Below are 14942 nucleotides of genomic sequence, written 5' to 3' on the forward strand. Positions count from 1 at the left end.
TGGATCTAGATAGCACTGTGTTGAACCTTAGAAATATAAAGAATGAAGTAATGTTTTCTCTCAAGAAATTTACATTCTGATAGGAGAGATAAGTGCATATAAAGTATATGTAAAATATATGTATAGGGTCTTCACAAATATATGTAAGGTGGTTCAATGCAAAGTAATTTGGAAAACAGGGCACTTGCAGTTAGGAGCAAGTAGAAAAGATTTCCTGTAGAAAGTAGAGTTTGAGCTGTTTAAAAAGAGAAGAATGTGTTAAAATTGCTTGGAAATGTTACATGGTTCCCCACCAAAGAAACTCTTTAAATACACAGTCATTTTTTGAATTCCTTCTAGGTGCATTAGACAAACAGAAGTGTCTTTTTTTCTTGTCTAGTGAAGGCCAAAATCTATATGATAAATAATAAATAAATAAAAAAGCGAGTACCATGGAAAGTTATTAGTTCTTGATTCCCAGGATGAGTAGGATTGACCTAAAAAGAAAGAAGAAGGAAGCTCTTTACATTCAAAACTGATTTTTAGTTAGCATAATGTTTTTGTTCATCTGACCTTATGTACAGGAGTAGATTAAGTCTAGCAAACATTTAAAACTTCATTTATATTAAACTAAATAATATTCACATGCATAGCCTGCCTTGTAGTTTGGGTTAAACTACAGGGACTAGGGAGTCACCCAGAAGCCTACTGTCTCTGTCACATGCAATGCTCTCAGCAAGAAGTACATATCATGCAATCTGGCTCTCTGTGGCATCCAGGCTTATTGCTCAAGGGACTGAGCAGAGAGAAACTGGAAGCTTTTAGATAATAGATCTTTTAAAAAATCAAATCTGGCCACTATGCTTTTTTTTCTTAAAATGGATTGGATATAGTTGAGAGTTCTGCCAATCCTCAAGAATTATTCATCAAATTATTTAGCACTGTCTTCTTCATCCTGACAAGAGAAAAGAGACATTTGGAGATAGCCATAACATATCTTCTTAATTGAGCCTTCAGTTTTTTTTGTTCAGATAACTTTCCACACTTTCTTTTCAGAGTAACCTATATACTATAGATTGGTTGTGAATCAATGAAAAGCAACTAGTCCAGGGAGAGGTAATAAATCCAGAAATGACAATGATATGAGGCAAAGCTCTTTTCTTTCTTTGAATTATATTTTAAATCTCCATCAAATTTTCATTCTCTCTTTGTCAAAAATCTTATATCATTCTTAGACTGCAGTGGGTTTCTGAGTCAATCAGTATCCTCACATAACAATGCTAACTTTTTGTTCAAGAAACATTTTACCTTTGTCTTTTTATTAAAAGCTAGTTTAATGGCATTTGCTTCATATTTATTGGATATTATATCAAAGTACATTGAGTATCATATCTCCTCCCACTTACCCTCTTCCATAAGAGCCTTATTGGTAATATTCAGCTCCCTGTCAAATTTGGACTGCGTGATTAAATTCAAAGTTGCCCTCACTATCCTAGACTCTTTTTGCTCTCTTTGATCATCTTAGTCAAATAAAATGAAGATAAATGCTGTTTTATTCCTCTGCATAGAAGAAAGCAATGGAAGCAAGAAGAGGAACAGCTATTCTGACTCTAGTTCACATCAACTAGAAGGATGTGGTTGATGAAATTAAAACAATGGAAACATGAGGAGAAGTTACTATGTTACTTTAGACTTTGTCAAAAAAAGTATCCTTGGACAAAGGAATACATATATCCTGAACTTAAGTTTTGTTTTTTGTTTTAACCTGGAAAAAAATAGGGATGATTTCAGGCCTGAGAGTCTGAAAGGAAAGGTGGTGTAAAGGAGATAGGAGGTTCTCAGAAAACAATAACAACATGAGAAGCAGAAATTACCACAGTAATAGGGGAAGAGGGATCTAATAAATATAAGGACTGAACATTTAATCTAATGAATTTAAGATTATAAAAAAGCATACACAAAAGATGAAGGGAGAGGCACGATCAAATATACATATACATATATATATATATCTTTTATATATCTATATATGTATAATAGTGGTATAAAATTATAGAATTGTAGAATCTCAGAGATAGAAGACATCTTGTCCACTGCTATATCCAATCCATTGATGCTAATGTAGCACTCCCTCAATGACTATTTGAAGCTTATATTCACAGGTTGGATTCCAAAGGTGACTAAACACCAGGTTCAAGTTACTCTGTGGGCCTGCATAATTAAAAATATAATTCATGAGCCCCCATCAGTGTACTTATCCTTAATAAATAGTTAAGAAACACAAAAAGCTTAGATCAGAGGTATATATATTTGATGACATCCTAAAAATAATATTAACAAATAATTTCTCCCATTAAACTGAGATGCACCCTTCTACCATTAAACAGAATATATGAAAATATTGGGCATACACAAAGCATATACAAAAATGCATTGTTATTCTAATACTAGTACATTAATAGAGAGGCACATATGTAGGAACCATGTGGCCCAGGAAACTCAGAACTCTAACACTAAAAGATCCCAGTGTCTTTTCCTTTCTCATGGTATCTTTATATTTTTGCCTCTATGTTTAAGTGTCTTTGCTGGATAGGTCATTCAGCCAGGTTCCCAGAACCTGTTCTGTATAATTCAACTCCTGATGACTCAAACTAATTAGTTCTTTTCTCAATTCATAGAGCTCATAGTCTTCAAATCTGTGTCTTGCCTTAAATCAAAGGATCTGCTTCCTGTTGCATATAGCTTCTCCTACTCCGAAAATAACTTCATTGCAAGATAGACAGTTCCAAGATTTTCTTCAGGGAGAAGTTTATGAAGGAATACAAAGACTCTGGGAAGAAGCTATTAAAAGAGTTGGTATTTTGGTCATTTCTCTGTCACCTGCTTTATTACATTAGAGACTTCGGGGAATTTCCCTTTGCGTAAGGTCTGGACTGTTTTCTTTTAGTTGAGCTGAGATACTTCTCTTTTGGTGGAAGAGTTAATTTAATCTGTGTCAAGTATGCTTTCAAGGTTTATTTGCTGTTCTCTTTGTATGATCCTTGTATAGAACTGACTTTTGATGGGAAGAGAGTCAGTGCTTGGCTATGTAGTTTGGGGCACTTCATTGTTAAGGGATAATGATGACGAACACTGCTTGAACCTAAAGTTATTTTATTAGATTAATAATATTTAGGAAGTGGACAGATATAATTCTATCTCAGTACTCCATTTCTGAGAAGAAAAGATTGGTTAATCTGAGAACCTTGATCTTCTGTGTCCTTTCCTGGCAAGAATTAAAGCCTCCCTTGGGAAAATGAATGGAAGAATCTGTAGAGATATCTATTTATACATCCCCATAGGTTCCATCTAAATAGACTCATGTGGACACATATAAAGTATGCATACATACTAGACACAGACATGCAAGTACACACTTTACATCAGAAAGAAATTTAAATCCATTTTTAAGTTGCAAATGGACAGCTGAAATTTTCTCTTTCTTTTTCCTTTGGGTAATACCATTCTACTCTGCAACATCCCAATAAGGGTTGGTTACATTTTCTGTTCTCTAATTCTAGACTTTGGGGAATTTTTTGTTTTGTTTTGTTTTTCTTTTTTGGAAGCTTTGTTTCTATTTCCTTTGAGAGCACTTTTTATTGACCCTAACTACATAAATTGTAGAGAGATGCTCTTCAAATCTCTTCCCTTTTTCTCCAGAAGAGAGACCAGTCTGGAACACAGAAAATAATCAATCGGTTGTAGTAGAAAGGAAATGTTAGGGACAGCTAGGTGGTTACAGTGGATAGAGCATGGCCCTGGCTGGAGTTAGGGGAACCCTGATTCAAATCAGGGCTGAAACACATTACTCCAGGAAAGTCCCTTAGCCCTTTGCCTCCAAAGAAAAGAAATTAAATATTTAATTGATGCAGATAATTGTATCAATTTCTCCATGCTCCAAATTTACTTTTGAATTGAAAAATTCCCCCCTTTCAATTTCTACTTTTTTGATTCAATGTTTTTAAGACCTTCTTAAAAACAAGTGAAATCCCCCTTTCATATAACATTGATTTTATCTCACACCCCAACTTAATGGCAAAGTCCCTAATATTCACTCCTGTTGGGTCAGGGTGAATAAATTCCATGACTCTTCTCTGCTCCAGAACATGGATTGCTTGTCCCCCATATACAGTATACAACTCTCCTTCCTAGGCTGGAGTTAAATATGTGAATTGTGTTTCATTTTTCTTTTCAACTTCCAACATGCCCCTAGGCAACTAGCATCTAGTTCAGGCTAATTGCATTAAACCTTGAAACCTGGGCCTCTCTCAGGTATTCCGAAACACTGTGGAGGAGGGTTGGAGTAGGTGATTATTGTCCTGCATTCCTGCCATCAAGACAAAAATTTCCTGGCCTCATTTTATGTAATTTGAAGCATTTGTCTTCCTTTCTGAAAATCAGGACACACCTTTGACCAACTGCAATCTTCTACTGCCTCTCTCATTTTCAATGTTTTTTCATTAAATCATAGACACTGGTTCAATAATCACATCTTCATATTTTTTCAATATGTAATGCATCTAGTTCAAGTGACCAGAGTTTATTTAGAGCAAAATTTCACTTATCTTATTTTTCAATTTCTTTATAACCATCCTTCATTTGGCTTTTTAAATATAAAGATTATTCTTCCAATATATAGGTTCCAATATAAATATATACCTTCCAATATAAATGGTAAAAGCAGAAGAGATATGCTTGTACTTTCTCTCATTTATTAATATCATCCATCTGACTTCAAGCAATGAACTTCTCAACAATCATTTGATTTAGTCTTTTTGAGCATTTTAAAATTCAAATGTACCTTCAAATAATTGGAGGCTATCAATCAATCAATCAATAATGGATCAGTAAACAATCAAAGGAATATGACAAATTTCCCAAAATTTCTGAGAAATTTTTGACTAATAGTAGTATCACTTGGCAGTTGGTGGTGTAGTAAGGAAGACCTGAGTTCAAAAGAATTTGAACTTCAGCCTTATTAAATGGTTGTTTAGCTTAAACACACTTTACGCCGTTCTTCTTCAGCCATTTACTAGATCTGTGACCCTAAGCAAGTCATCTAAGCTCTATTTATTTCAGCTGCCTCAATTATAAAATGGAGATAATAACAGCACCTATCTCTCAGGGTTGTTGCAAGAATCAAATGAAATAATATTTGCAAAATGCTCAGCATAGAGCCTGATGTGTAGTAAGCACCATATAAATGCTTTTTCCTTTTCTTCCTGCCCCACCTCTGCTGGAGTATGTGAGAGTTTTCAGAACTTAATAACCCAAAATGATAGAATTCATTTGAATATAAGTTTTGATTTGTTTCTGGAAGGTAGGTCACCATGTTTTGTAAATGCAACTTGTATTTCCTATGTCTTATCTGCTCTTTCTTTTCCTTACTTTATTTCCCAAGGTGGCACATATGTTATGAGGTACACTAAATGAGGATTGATGTTTAATTATTTGTAATATCTTGATACATTGTCTTTGATGGAGGTAAAGAAATCCAGATGCTCTAAAATATCGGCTAAAAATTGCCAGAGATGTTAAGTTATCTTCTTGCTTATCTATCCTTGGAAATATCATAATTATCAACTGGCATTTTAAAGAATTACAGAATCTCAGAATTGGAAATGATCTTAGAGGACATATAGTGCAACAAAAATCTACTCCATAAAATGTAGATATATTTATATAGTTTTAGATATGTATATGTCTATATCTATCTCCATTACATTTATATATATATATATAGATAATGTATTTATATATATGCATACATACTTCTGTATCTATATCTTTATGTCCAGTATTTTTATATCACTGTTTAGTCAATTTTCAGTCATGTCTGATGTCTGCTTCTTTGTGATCCCTTTTGGGGGTTTCTTGGTACAGATAATAGAGTAGTTTGCCATTTCCTTCTCCATGCATATTTATGTATATCCAATATATTTTATGCATATGTGGAATGCATTCTGCATATACACATATCTAGTATGTAATACTGGATATTCCTTCATCATATTCCTCCATAATATACTGGAATAAGGGGAAACCCACTAGCTCTCTAGGGAGCCAATTCCAATTTTGGACAGCTCTAGTTAGGAATTTTTCTTTTTCATTGAGCTGAAGTCTGTCACTTTGCAACTCCCATTACTGCTCCTAGTTTCTCATTGTAGAACCAAAGAGTTTAAATCTCATTTCCTGCTTGCATAGCATAACTTCAAATATAGCTATCACTTCATCCCTCTCTTCTTTTATCTAGCTAATATCCCCAGTGCCTTCAACCAAATTATCATATGACATAAATAGGCATTTTAAAAAACTGCATTTGTCACACAATTATATGTATTTGTCTACTGATTATCAATGTCCTTCCTCAAATATAATACCTAGAACTGTATATAATACTCCAAAAGTTATCTGATCAGATGGGAATGATTAGTTCTTTGTACAAATGAGTTGGTCTCCTTAGCCCATTTCCCCTTTTCTGCCCCATATGAATAATGTATCTTTAGAATTTTATCCTGAGAGCTGACTTCCATGTAGAATTTTTGCTCACAGAATCTTCTCTATCCTTTCTCAGTGTCCTTTGAAATCTGTTCTCTCAAAATACAGAAAACACTACTATTCTTGGCTCTTCTATCACAAATTCTAAGATGAAACGGTCACTTCCCTGCAAGGTTCCAATCATTTCTATCCTAGCAAACAGTTTTTGCTTGCCAGTGAGAATCAATCCAGAATAGTAGTTTTTTTTTCCATTTCTTTCTCTACTTTTTGAAAGATAAGTTGTTTTTAAGACAAGCCAAGAAATCACTAGCTGCTATGCTTTTGACAAAAAGAGAGCTCTATTAGGTACCTGGATAATTTGAGTCTTCAATCATTACTATACATGCCCCTATTTCAAGATTGTGATCAATATTCCAAATTCTTCATCTCTCATTTCAGGACAAATAATATGTGCTATCTTCTGATGACAATATTACATTGGTTTCAGCCTCCTTTCATTTTCATCCAAATGTTTTCTACTATAATATTACTTGTCCCTTTTAGTTTTCGGATTTTTTCATGTAAGTATGCTTTCTTAAAATACAATGCCACTTCTCATCCTCCTCACCCTTGACAAAATCTTATTGAATAAGATTTACCTATCTAAGCCATACTGCAGGCATAAGTTCTCTCCCAATAAATCTTAGTAATGCCTCTGAAGCTAAATTTATTGTGTTATACTCTCTAATTCATTTATTATCTATATTTTGTATATTAAAATTATTGCTTTTCATTTTTAGATGTCATCTCCTATGAATTTCTGGGCATCTTTACTGTTAATTTTTCCCTTATATTGTTGTTACTATGTATTATGGATTATAAACAATTTCCTCCATCCTTCTTTATTTTTTTTTGTTTCAATTTGATTTTTAAGACTCCAAATAACCACTTTTTAAAAAATCCAACACTTGTTAGATACACTTCATCCCTGCTTAAGAGCCTATCATTTATATTTTAAGGCATGGTCCAGAAATGCAAAATCTGTTTCTCCGAAAGAATCTTCTTAACCAACTGTTCACTTCCCAAATCTGCCTTTCTGTTCTGAATAACTTGGTCCTCAATGGATAGCAATGATGAAAATGTCACCTATGTGTCTAAAGTCTTCAGTTTTTTTTATGTAAGACTTCATAATCCTTAGCAATGCATTCTAAATTCCTTCTGGCAATATGGCCCTTGTGTCTAAGTGAATTATACAGAATGAACAATAGTTATCCATGTGACAAGCCTTAGAATGTCTTTTGTTACATTCTGGATACTCTTTCTGGAAAGATACCAAATAACTTTTAGTTATTTGGAATAGTCATTAATAACCTGTAGCCAAATTTTAGCCAGAACATTAGGTGTCACGTAAACGGGCAGCAGGAACCATGTGATTGAATTGACATGATGACTTTTTATTGTAAACTAGAGTAGATTCTTTATTTCAAAGAAATGCTCCTTAATTTATGTGGGATAAGTAACTATAGATTCCTTTAACTAAGAACTCATTAAAATTGTTTAGAAGGGACAGAGAGTACCTTGAGAAAACATTCTTTATCACTGATGATTTTCAATTAGAATATAGATCAATGGTATCAAACTAAAAAAAAAAAAAAAAGAAAAAAAAAAAGAAAGAAAAGGATCCCAAGGGAGCCACATAATGATTTAGAAAATGACTAATGAACATTATCTATGTTTATATTGCATTTAATTTATTTTGTCAAACATTACCCAATTATGTTTTGATATAGTATAGGATGAATTTGGGAGTTTTGTAGGCTGTGAACTTGATACCTCTGATCTAGATAACCATTTGCCCAGAATATTCTAGAAGAGATTCCTGTTTATATGTGGTCAGATTAGCTATCATCTAATAATATTCCTTCCATTCTGAGATTCAGTTATTCTCTGCGGCTAAAATCAGCTTCATCAGAGGTGTCTGACTCATGTCCTGTGGGTTGTAAAACTCCCTAGTATGATTTGAACCAGATTAAAATTAATTGAGAAATTTTTAACAAAATAAATTAAAATACAACATAAATGGTATTAACTTGTACTTTGCTTAGTCAATGTACTGCAGCAGAGTTCTGTTTCTACTTGAGTGTGATATCACTGAACTAAAATCTTGACTTGCTATTTATAAAAAAAAGCTAATTGACTACATTTCTTTTCTCTAGACAAGAGCCAAAAAAATGAACATGGGTAAACTTTCTTTTATAGGAAGCCTGGATTCTAATCATCTGAATTTGGATTTATTTTAGGATAAGAAAAGTTCATGTTGTAATTTACAAATCCCATCTCTCACCTCTCAAACCCAATCTGTACCAATGACATCAAATGCAATTTCTAGCCTTGCTGAACACTTCCATTTTTCCCAAAACATCTCTTTTCTATTTCCTGACCCTCAACTCTACTTTCAAGGAATCTCCTTAAGTAGAAATTATTGGATTTACTGGATTTCAAACTTCTTACTCCTTCACATACTGTGAAAGAAATCTGGATCCTGGAATGTATGACAATCTTCTCTTTTTGTAGTGACAAACTTTGACAATCATCAGTCTTAAAAATTAATGAACAGAACTGATTTCAACATTAAGAGACAGCTAATTTGAATAAAGTCATCCTCATTCTACAAATGTAGAAACTGAGGTAGAACAAGATAAAAGTGCCTTGCCCAAGATCATACAACTAGGAAATGCCTCCAAGCTGAGATACAAGCTAAGGTCTACTGAAACCCAGATCAGTATGTTTTCCATTACAACATGCTATTTTAAGTGATACCGTTAGATTTAGGAGACAATGATAGTTTTAGGGAGAGAGTAGGATGGTGTTATGGTTAGGCAAACATGTAGGTACCCAAATTTCTGGCTTTGTCCTAAATAAAGCTACAATTTAATCAACCCACAAGTATTTATTAAGTATCTACCAGATACTTAGTTTATTGTCTTTTTAAAGCCTTGTCTACAATTTGTGTATGGGGAATTGTATGACATGGCAGTGAAGGATTTATTCAGTCATTTCAATGATGTCTGACTCTTTTTGATCCTATTTGGGATTTTCTTGGTAAAGATGGCAGCGAGGTTTGCCATTTTCTTCTCCAGCTCATTTCACAGATGAGGAAACTGAGGCAAATAGAGTTAAGTGACTTACTCAGGGTCACATAGCTAATAAGTGTCTGAGGCTAAATTTGAACCCATGAAAATGAGTCTTCCTGACTCTAGGCTGGCATTCTATCCCATTGTACCACTTAGCTTCCCTTGATGAAAGTACTGTGCTTTGACAGAGTAATATATTTTGTGAAGATTGTTTCCAGAGCAATTTGTGAGAGCATCTATGTTATTCTGAATAGGAAGCATGTGCATGTGTTTGAATTACCCCAGATTGTTAGCACATCCATGTTTATTTTGAAAGTCTGACATTTGCTTATCATTCTTCATTTCTACCAGGTTTGGGAGGAGTGGAAACCCAAGGAAGTAGAGAATTTGCTACAGGTTAAATTGAACGAAGAGAGAGATATAGAGACTAATGTCACTCCCTTTCTAAGATTCACTGTCAGTTTTTTTTCCGAAATGGCCATTTAGGGGATTACATCAGTCATATCCAAGCACATGTCCTTTAGAACTGAGCCATAAGCTCTAAAACCACACATGGTGGGGTATGGCTCTTGTTACATTTTATAAAATCTGCATAGCACAACTTTGGCTTATAATGGAAAAATAATTCCATCCACTTATTAAACACAACTCTTAATGGTGTATAGGAAATCATGGATCTTTGCATTATTGAAGTATTGAGCATTCAAAATAAACACTTAAGCCCACCTCCTTTATTAAATTCCTTAGAATTTTATGAAGTATAGACCTATGACAAGGCCATTCATTTAAAATACTAATTAGTCTGTAAAATCAAACAAGTGCTTTGCTATTTGACATATAGATAATCTTTAGTATTTAACTAGATTATAGATATTTATGAATTTAAAGCAATGAGATGGAACCAAATAGTCAAGATTTTGGTCTTATTTTAATAGGGAAAATGTTCCAAATCTATAATTATCCTCCCTAATCTTTTAATTTGGTTTCTTTATGATGGAAAGTAAAAGGAGATAGTACAACGAACTATGAAGTTTTCTTTAAAACTCCTGATATAAAATATATCTGCTGAGATTTTTGCATTGGTTTTAAAACCTTTTTTTGGCAGTATTTGCACATATATAAAATTATATATGCGTAAATGCCATTTTATATTATCTTAAAAGCTTCTTGCTGCTTAAGAATACATACTGGATGCAAAACATTTTTGAGGTAGACTCCAAATGATAAAAGACAGTGAAATAAAACACAAGAGGACTGAGCATTGAGACATAACATGCCATTTCTGCAATTTTTTAAAGAGGTATGGAATTCATGCATAGTCAATGTCTTTACTTAAATGAGGCAGGTCAACTTACTGGTGTTTTGCAATGAGGTCTGGGAGAAATTGGAAAAACCGTCTGAGATTGAGAGGAAAGATAATTCAATAAATACACAAATTTAAATACACAATGTATGTTTTGCTTTAATAAAAGGCAATGGAAAAGCCAAGTGATCTCCTGGAAGTACTTACTCCTTTAATGTTAATCACAGCTCCAGGTCGTCCGGGAGGCCCTGGAGGACCAGGCAAACCAGGTGGGCCCTAAGGAATTAAAAAAAAAAAAAGCTGATTCTTCAAAAGTCTCCAGGAAAGAAAAGGGATTTCTAAAAAAGGAAAATAGCTAACAAAAGAAAGGAAGATATTGCTGGAAGAACTAAGACTAATGAGTGACCTATGACCTAAAACTAGACTTTGTTTTGGGAGATTTGAGGTACTAATGTAGACTATTGCAATAACCTCTGAATTGTTTTCCCTGCCCCTAGTCTCTCTTCTCTCCGTCCTATCTTCCATACAGCTGAAAAAATCGACAATCCTAAAGCAAAAGTCTGGCTATGGCATTCTTTTGCTCAAGTAGCATCAATAGCTCCTTGTTACCTGTAAGATAGGATCATGGAATTATAGACCTAGAGTTGAAAGAACCTCAGAAGACATTTAGTCCATCCTCCTCATTTTACAACTGAGTAAACTGAGACTCAGAGTCTTGTTACACAGATAATAAATGGCAGAAGTGATATTTAAACCATAGTAATTTGATTTCAAATCTGACTTATTGATAGAATACAAACTCCTCTTTCTAGTATTCACCTTCACCATCTGTCCCTAACCTATATATTTTAAAGCCTTCATTATCTCTCTTCAGCCTTGTTTTGTAGTCTGATTTCATGTTAATCCCTCATCTTTTTCTGCTCCACATGCATAACATCCAATCTCCCTTCCTCTTCTATACCTTTGCACAAGTTGTTCTGTCCTTAATATCTAGAATGATCTCCCTTTTCACTTCTTCTTTTTGGAATTTTTATTTCAGTTCAATTCAACAGAAAGCATTTAATCAAGACAACTCAAGTACTGTCACTTCCAAGACACCTTTTTGGATCTTTTCAGTTTTTTGTGACCTTCCCTCGCTATGAAATTTATTTGTATTTACTTTGCATATTATCTTGCAATGATTTATCTATGCTCACATTGTTTCCCTTTTGTAGAATGTACAGTCCTTTAGGGAAGGAGTTGTTAAAATGCATGTATCTCTAGCACATTTCCTGCTAATAAATGCTTTTTGAATGGCCAACATGGGAATGTTTTACATAATTTCACCTTTATAATGGGTAAAATAGTCCTTGTCTTCTCAATGAAGGAGGGAGGACCTTAAAGGAGAAAGAGGATTTTGGAACTCAACATTTTTTAAAATGAAGGTTTGCTGAATGATTGATAAATGATGGTTCCTTGGTACTAGTAACTATTCAAGTTGCTAGGCTTCGAATGGTTCAAACTTGGCTAGCTAAATTGTTTTTAGTTCTGTGTATTTTCAAATTAAATGTGAACAGTTACAAATCTGCCCAGAAAAAAATTACAAACTGTAGGTTTTCATTTTGGGGAAAAAATAAGCATTTGAAATATAAAATTTATGTGCAACAAATTTCATGAAATCTGTTAAAATAATTTAAAATACAGAATAAACTTCACTGAAACCTGTTAAAGATGATGATTGAAAATATGGCTGTTGTAAAGGTATCAGTTTTTATTTTGTTAAAAAAGCCCAGAAATTATTTGTTTCTTAAGTTTCATTGATGTTTCTCCCTTCTAACCACTCATTTGCCTCAAATCTTGGAATTTTTGACAAATAAATGATATTAATTCTAATATCTATCAATATCCATGACAAGTATGGTGAAAATTATTTTGATAAGGTCCACATTTATTTTGCTTTTTATAACTACCTAAGAGGATTGCACTGACAAGAATAAATGAAGAAAAGAGAGAAAATAAAGGTAATTTCTGGTGTAGGATTCCCTAAAGAGCAATGGAACTTTTACCTAATGGTTTCTGGGGACTTTTCCAGTCAGGTTATGGGTGTGTCTGGAGTGGGGGAGGAGAGAAAAGAGGCTGAAAAAGGCAATGAGCAACAGTGACCTTGGGCTCCTGGAAACATAGCCTAGTGACCCAGCATCATGAGAATTTTCTGTAATTGTATGTGGGCATGTTTTCACATGCACAGCATGAGGAGGAGGCCAAAGGAAAGAAACAAGGGAAGAGAAGAATATAGAATTGCCAACATGGGGATTTCCTGATTTTTTGTTTTTGTTTTTGCTTTTCTGGTGTTTTTTGCTTTTTGTTGTTTTTGTTTTTGCACAGTATCTGTCTGATTATTTCTTATTTAAAGATCTCTGTGAAAGAAAAATAATTTTTAAATGCATGTGATCAATTTAATCAAATTTATGTGAGAAATAATTTTATAGATGAATTAACTAAAAAATAACTTCCTAACATATAGAATTAGACTATCAGAGTCCTTCAGAGAAGGCTGGCCTTGCAAGTGATAAACTCATGCATATCAGTCAGAAGTATAGCTAGCTAGCATTAAATAGTGCTAGTATGAGGTAGGATTGAAACTTAGGTCTTTCTGATTCTAAATCCCATACTATCCACTGCACCCACCTGCTGCCTGGATAGGAGCAGGCAAGAAGTAGGAAGATGGTGTTTCCATAAGTATTTAGGGCCCTTAATGGTTTATTCTGCTGCTAGTTTGCTAGAGCAATGATATCTAAAGATATGGGTCTATATCCATAGTCTCCAGGGGACCATAGTTTGATACAAAGGGCTGGGTTATGAATCAAAGAGGGGAAGGATGAGTCACATCCTCCTTCCTTCTCCCTCCCCCCAACCCTCCACCCAGTAGTGGAATTGTCTCCAATATTAAGTATACCACTTCCTTCCAACATCTTCCCAATCATTTTCCTACCATATTTGATTTTTCATGGCAACAGAGCAAGGACACTTAAGGTCAGGGAGCTTGCCTATGCTGCTTCCCAGACATAAACAGACCCTATATAAGAAGTATAATTAAACAATGAAACCCAAGGCAGGAAGTGTTGGATGATAGAAAAAAGGAAATGTGAGTTCTAATTCCAGCTCTGAAACTACCTGTCATACCTTTAGATAAGTCAATTATTAACTGTTAAGGTCTTAATGACTTCATCTCTATAGTGAAGAGTTGCTCATATGGCTAATTAAACTCAGTTGAGTGCTAATATCTATGAAATTAATAAGTATATTTTATCTAACTATTTCTATCTTAATTTAACTTTTTTAGAAATTTTGAAAGAAAATTATGATTCCTCACAAGATACAATACATTTGAATTTCAGGGAACCCATTCAGTGTATTAATCCTGGTCTACTGTTATCACTGAGGATATTATCAAATAACTTAAACAAAATATTAAGGACCTTGAGGTCTGAATTCTTATTAAAGAACATATCCTATGAATTATATTTAAAATATAATTCCAAAATTTGCTAAACAATTATCTGGTTATAAACAAAAATGTTAACCAAATTTTTAAAAACTCAAAATAGAGTTCAATTAATATATGTCTATAAGGAAATAAAGGTACTTAGTAAGGTATAGGACAATTTCAGTGACTTCCTGGGTGGAACTTCAAATGGAGAAGCAGTTTAGGATAGTAGAAAGCTCATTGGGCTTGAAGTTTGATGACCTGGCTCTGCTGCTTTCTGGCCATTTGACCTGGAATAAATCATTGCATCTTCAAGTCTCAGTTTCCTTCCCTATAAAATTAGAGATTTGGTTTAGATGATTTCTAAGCTCCTTTATGCCCCTAAATTCATGAAAGTAGGAAAGAGCAAATGGGTTCAGACTAATAAAATAATCATTTGCGAATAAAACCTAACTTAATACCAAAGATTTAGGACTAGAATGAAACTGAGAGATCATTAAGGCCAACCCCCTTTATTTCAGAGATGAGAAAAGAGACCAAGAAA

General features: G+C 33.8%; 1 protein-coding gene across 1 annotated transcript in view; it reads right to left on the minus strand.

Moving 5' to 3' along the window:
- COL15A1 (collagen type XV alpha 1 chain) overlaps nt 1-14942 on the minus strand; it is a 121660-nt gene that overhangs the window by 34363 nt on the left and 72355 nt on the right. The window contains exons 24-26 of the mRNA XM_074280639.1: nt 11140-11208; nt 10985-11026; nt 431-476 (exon numbers count right to left, since the gene is read on the minus strand). Coding sequence (XP_074136740.1) covers nt 431-476; nt 10985-11026; nt 11140-11208 — 157 coding nt within the window. The remainder of the gene's footprint in view (nt 1-430; nt 477-10984; nt 11027-11139; nt 11209-14942) is intronic.

This window comes from Sminthopsis crassicaudata, chromosome 1, assembly GCF_048593235.1.
Source record: "Sminthopsis crassicaudata isolate SCR6 chromosome 1, ASM4859323v1, whole genome shotgun sequence".
Classification (NCBI taxonomy): Eukaryota; Metazoa; Chordata; class Mammalia; order Dasyuromorphia; family Dasyuridae; genus Sminthopsis; species Sminthopsis crassicaudata.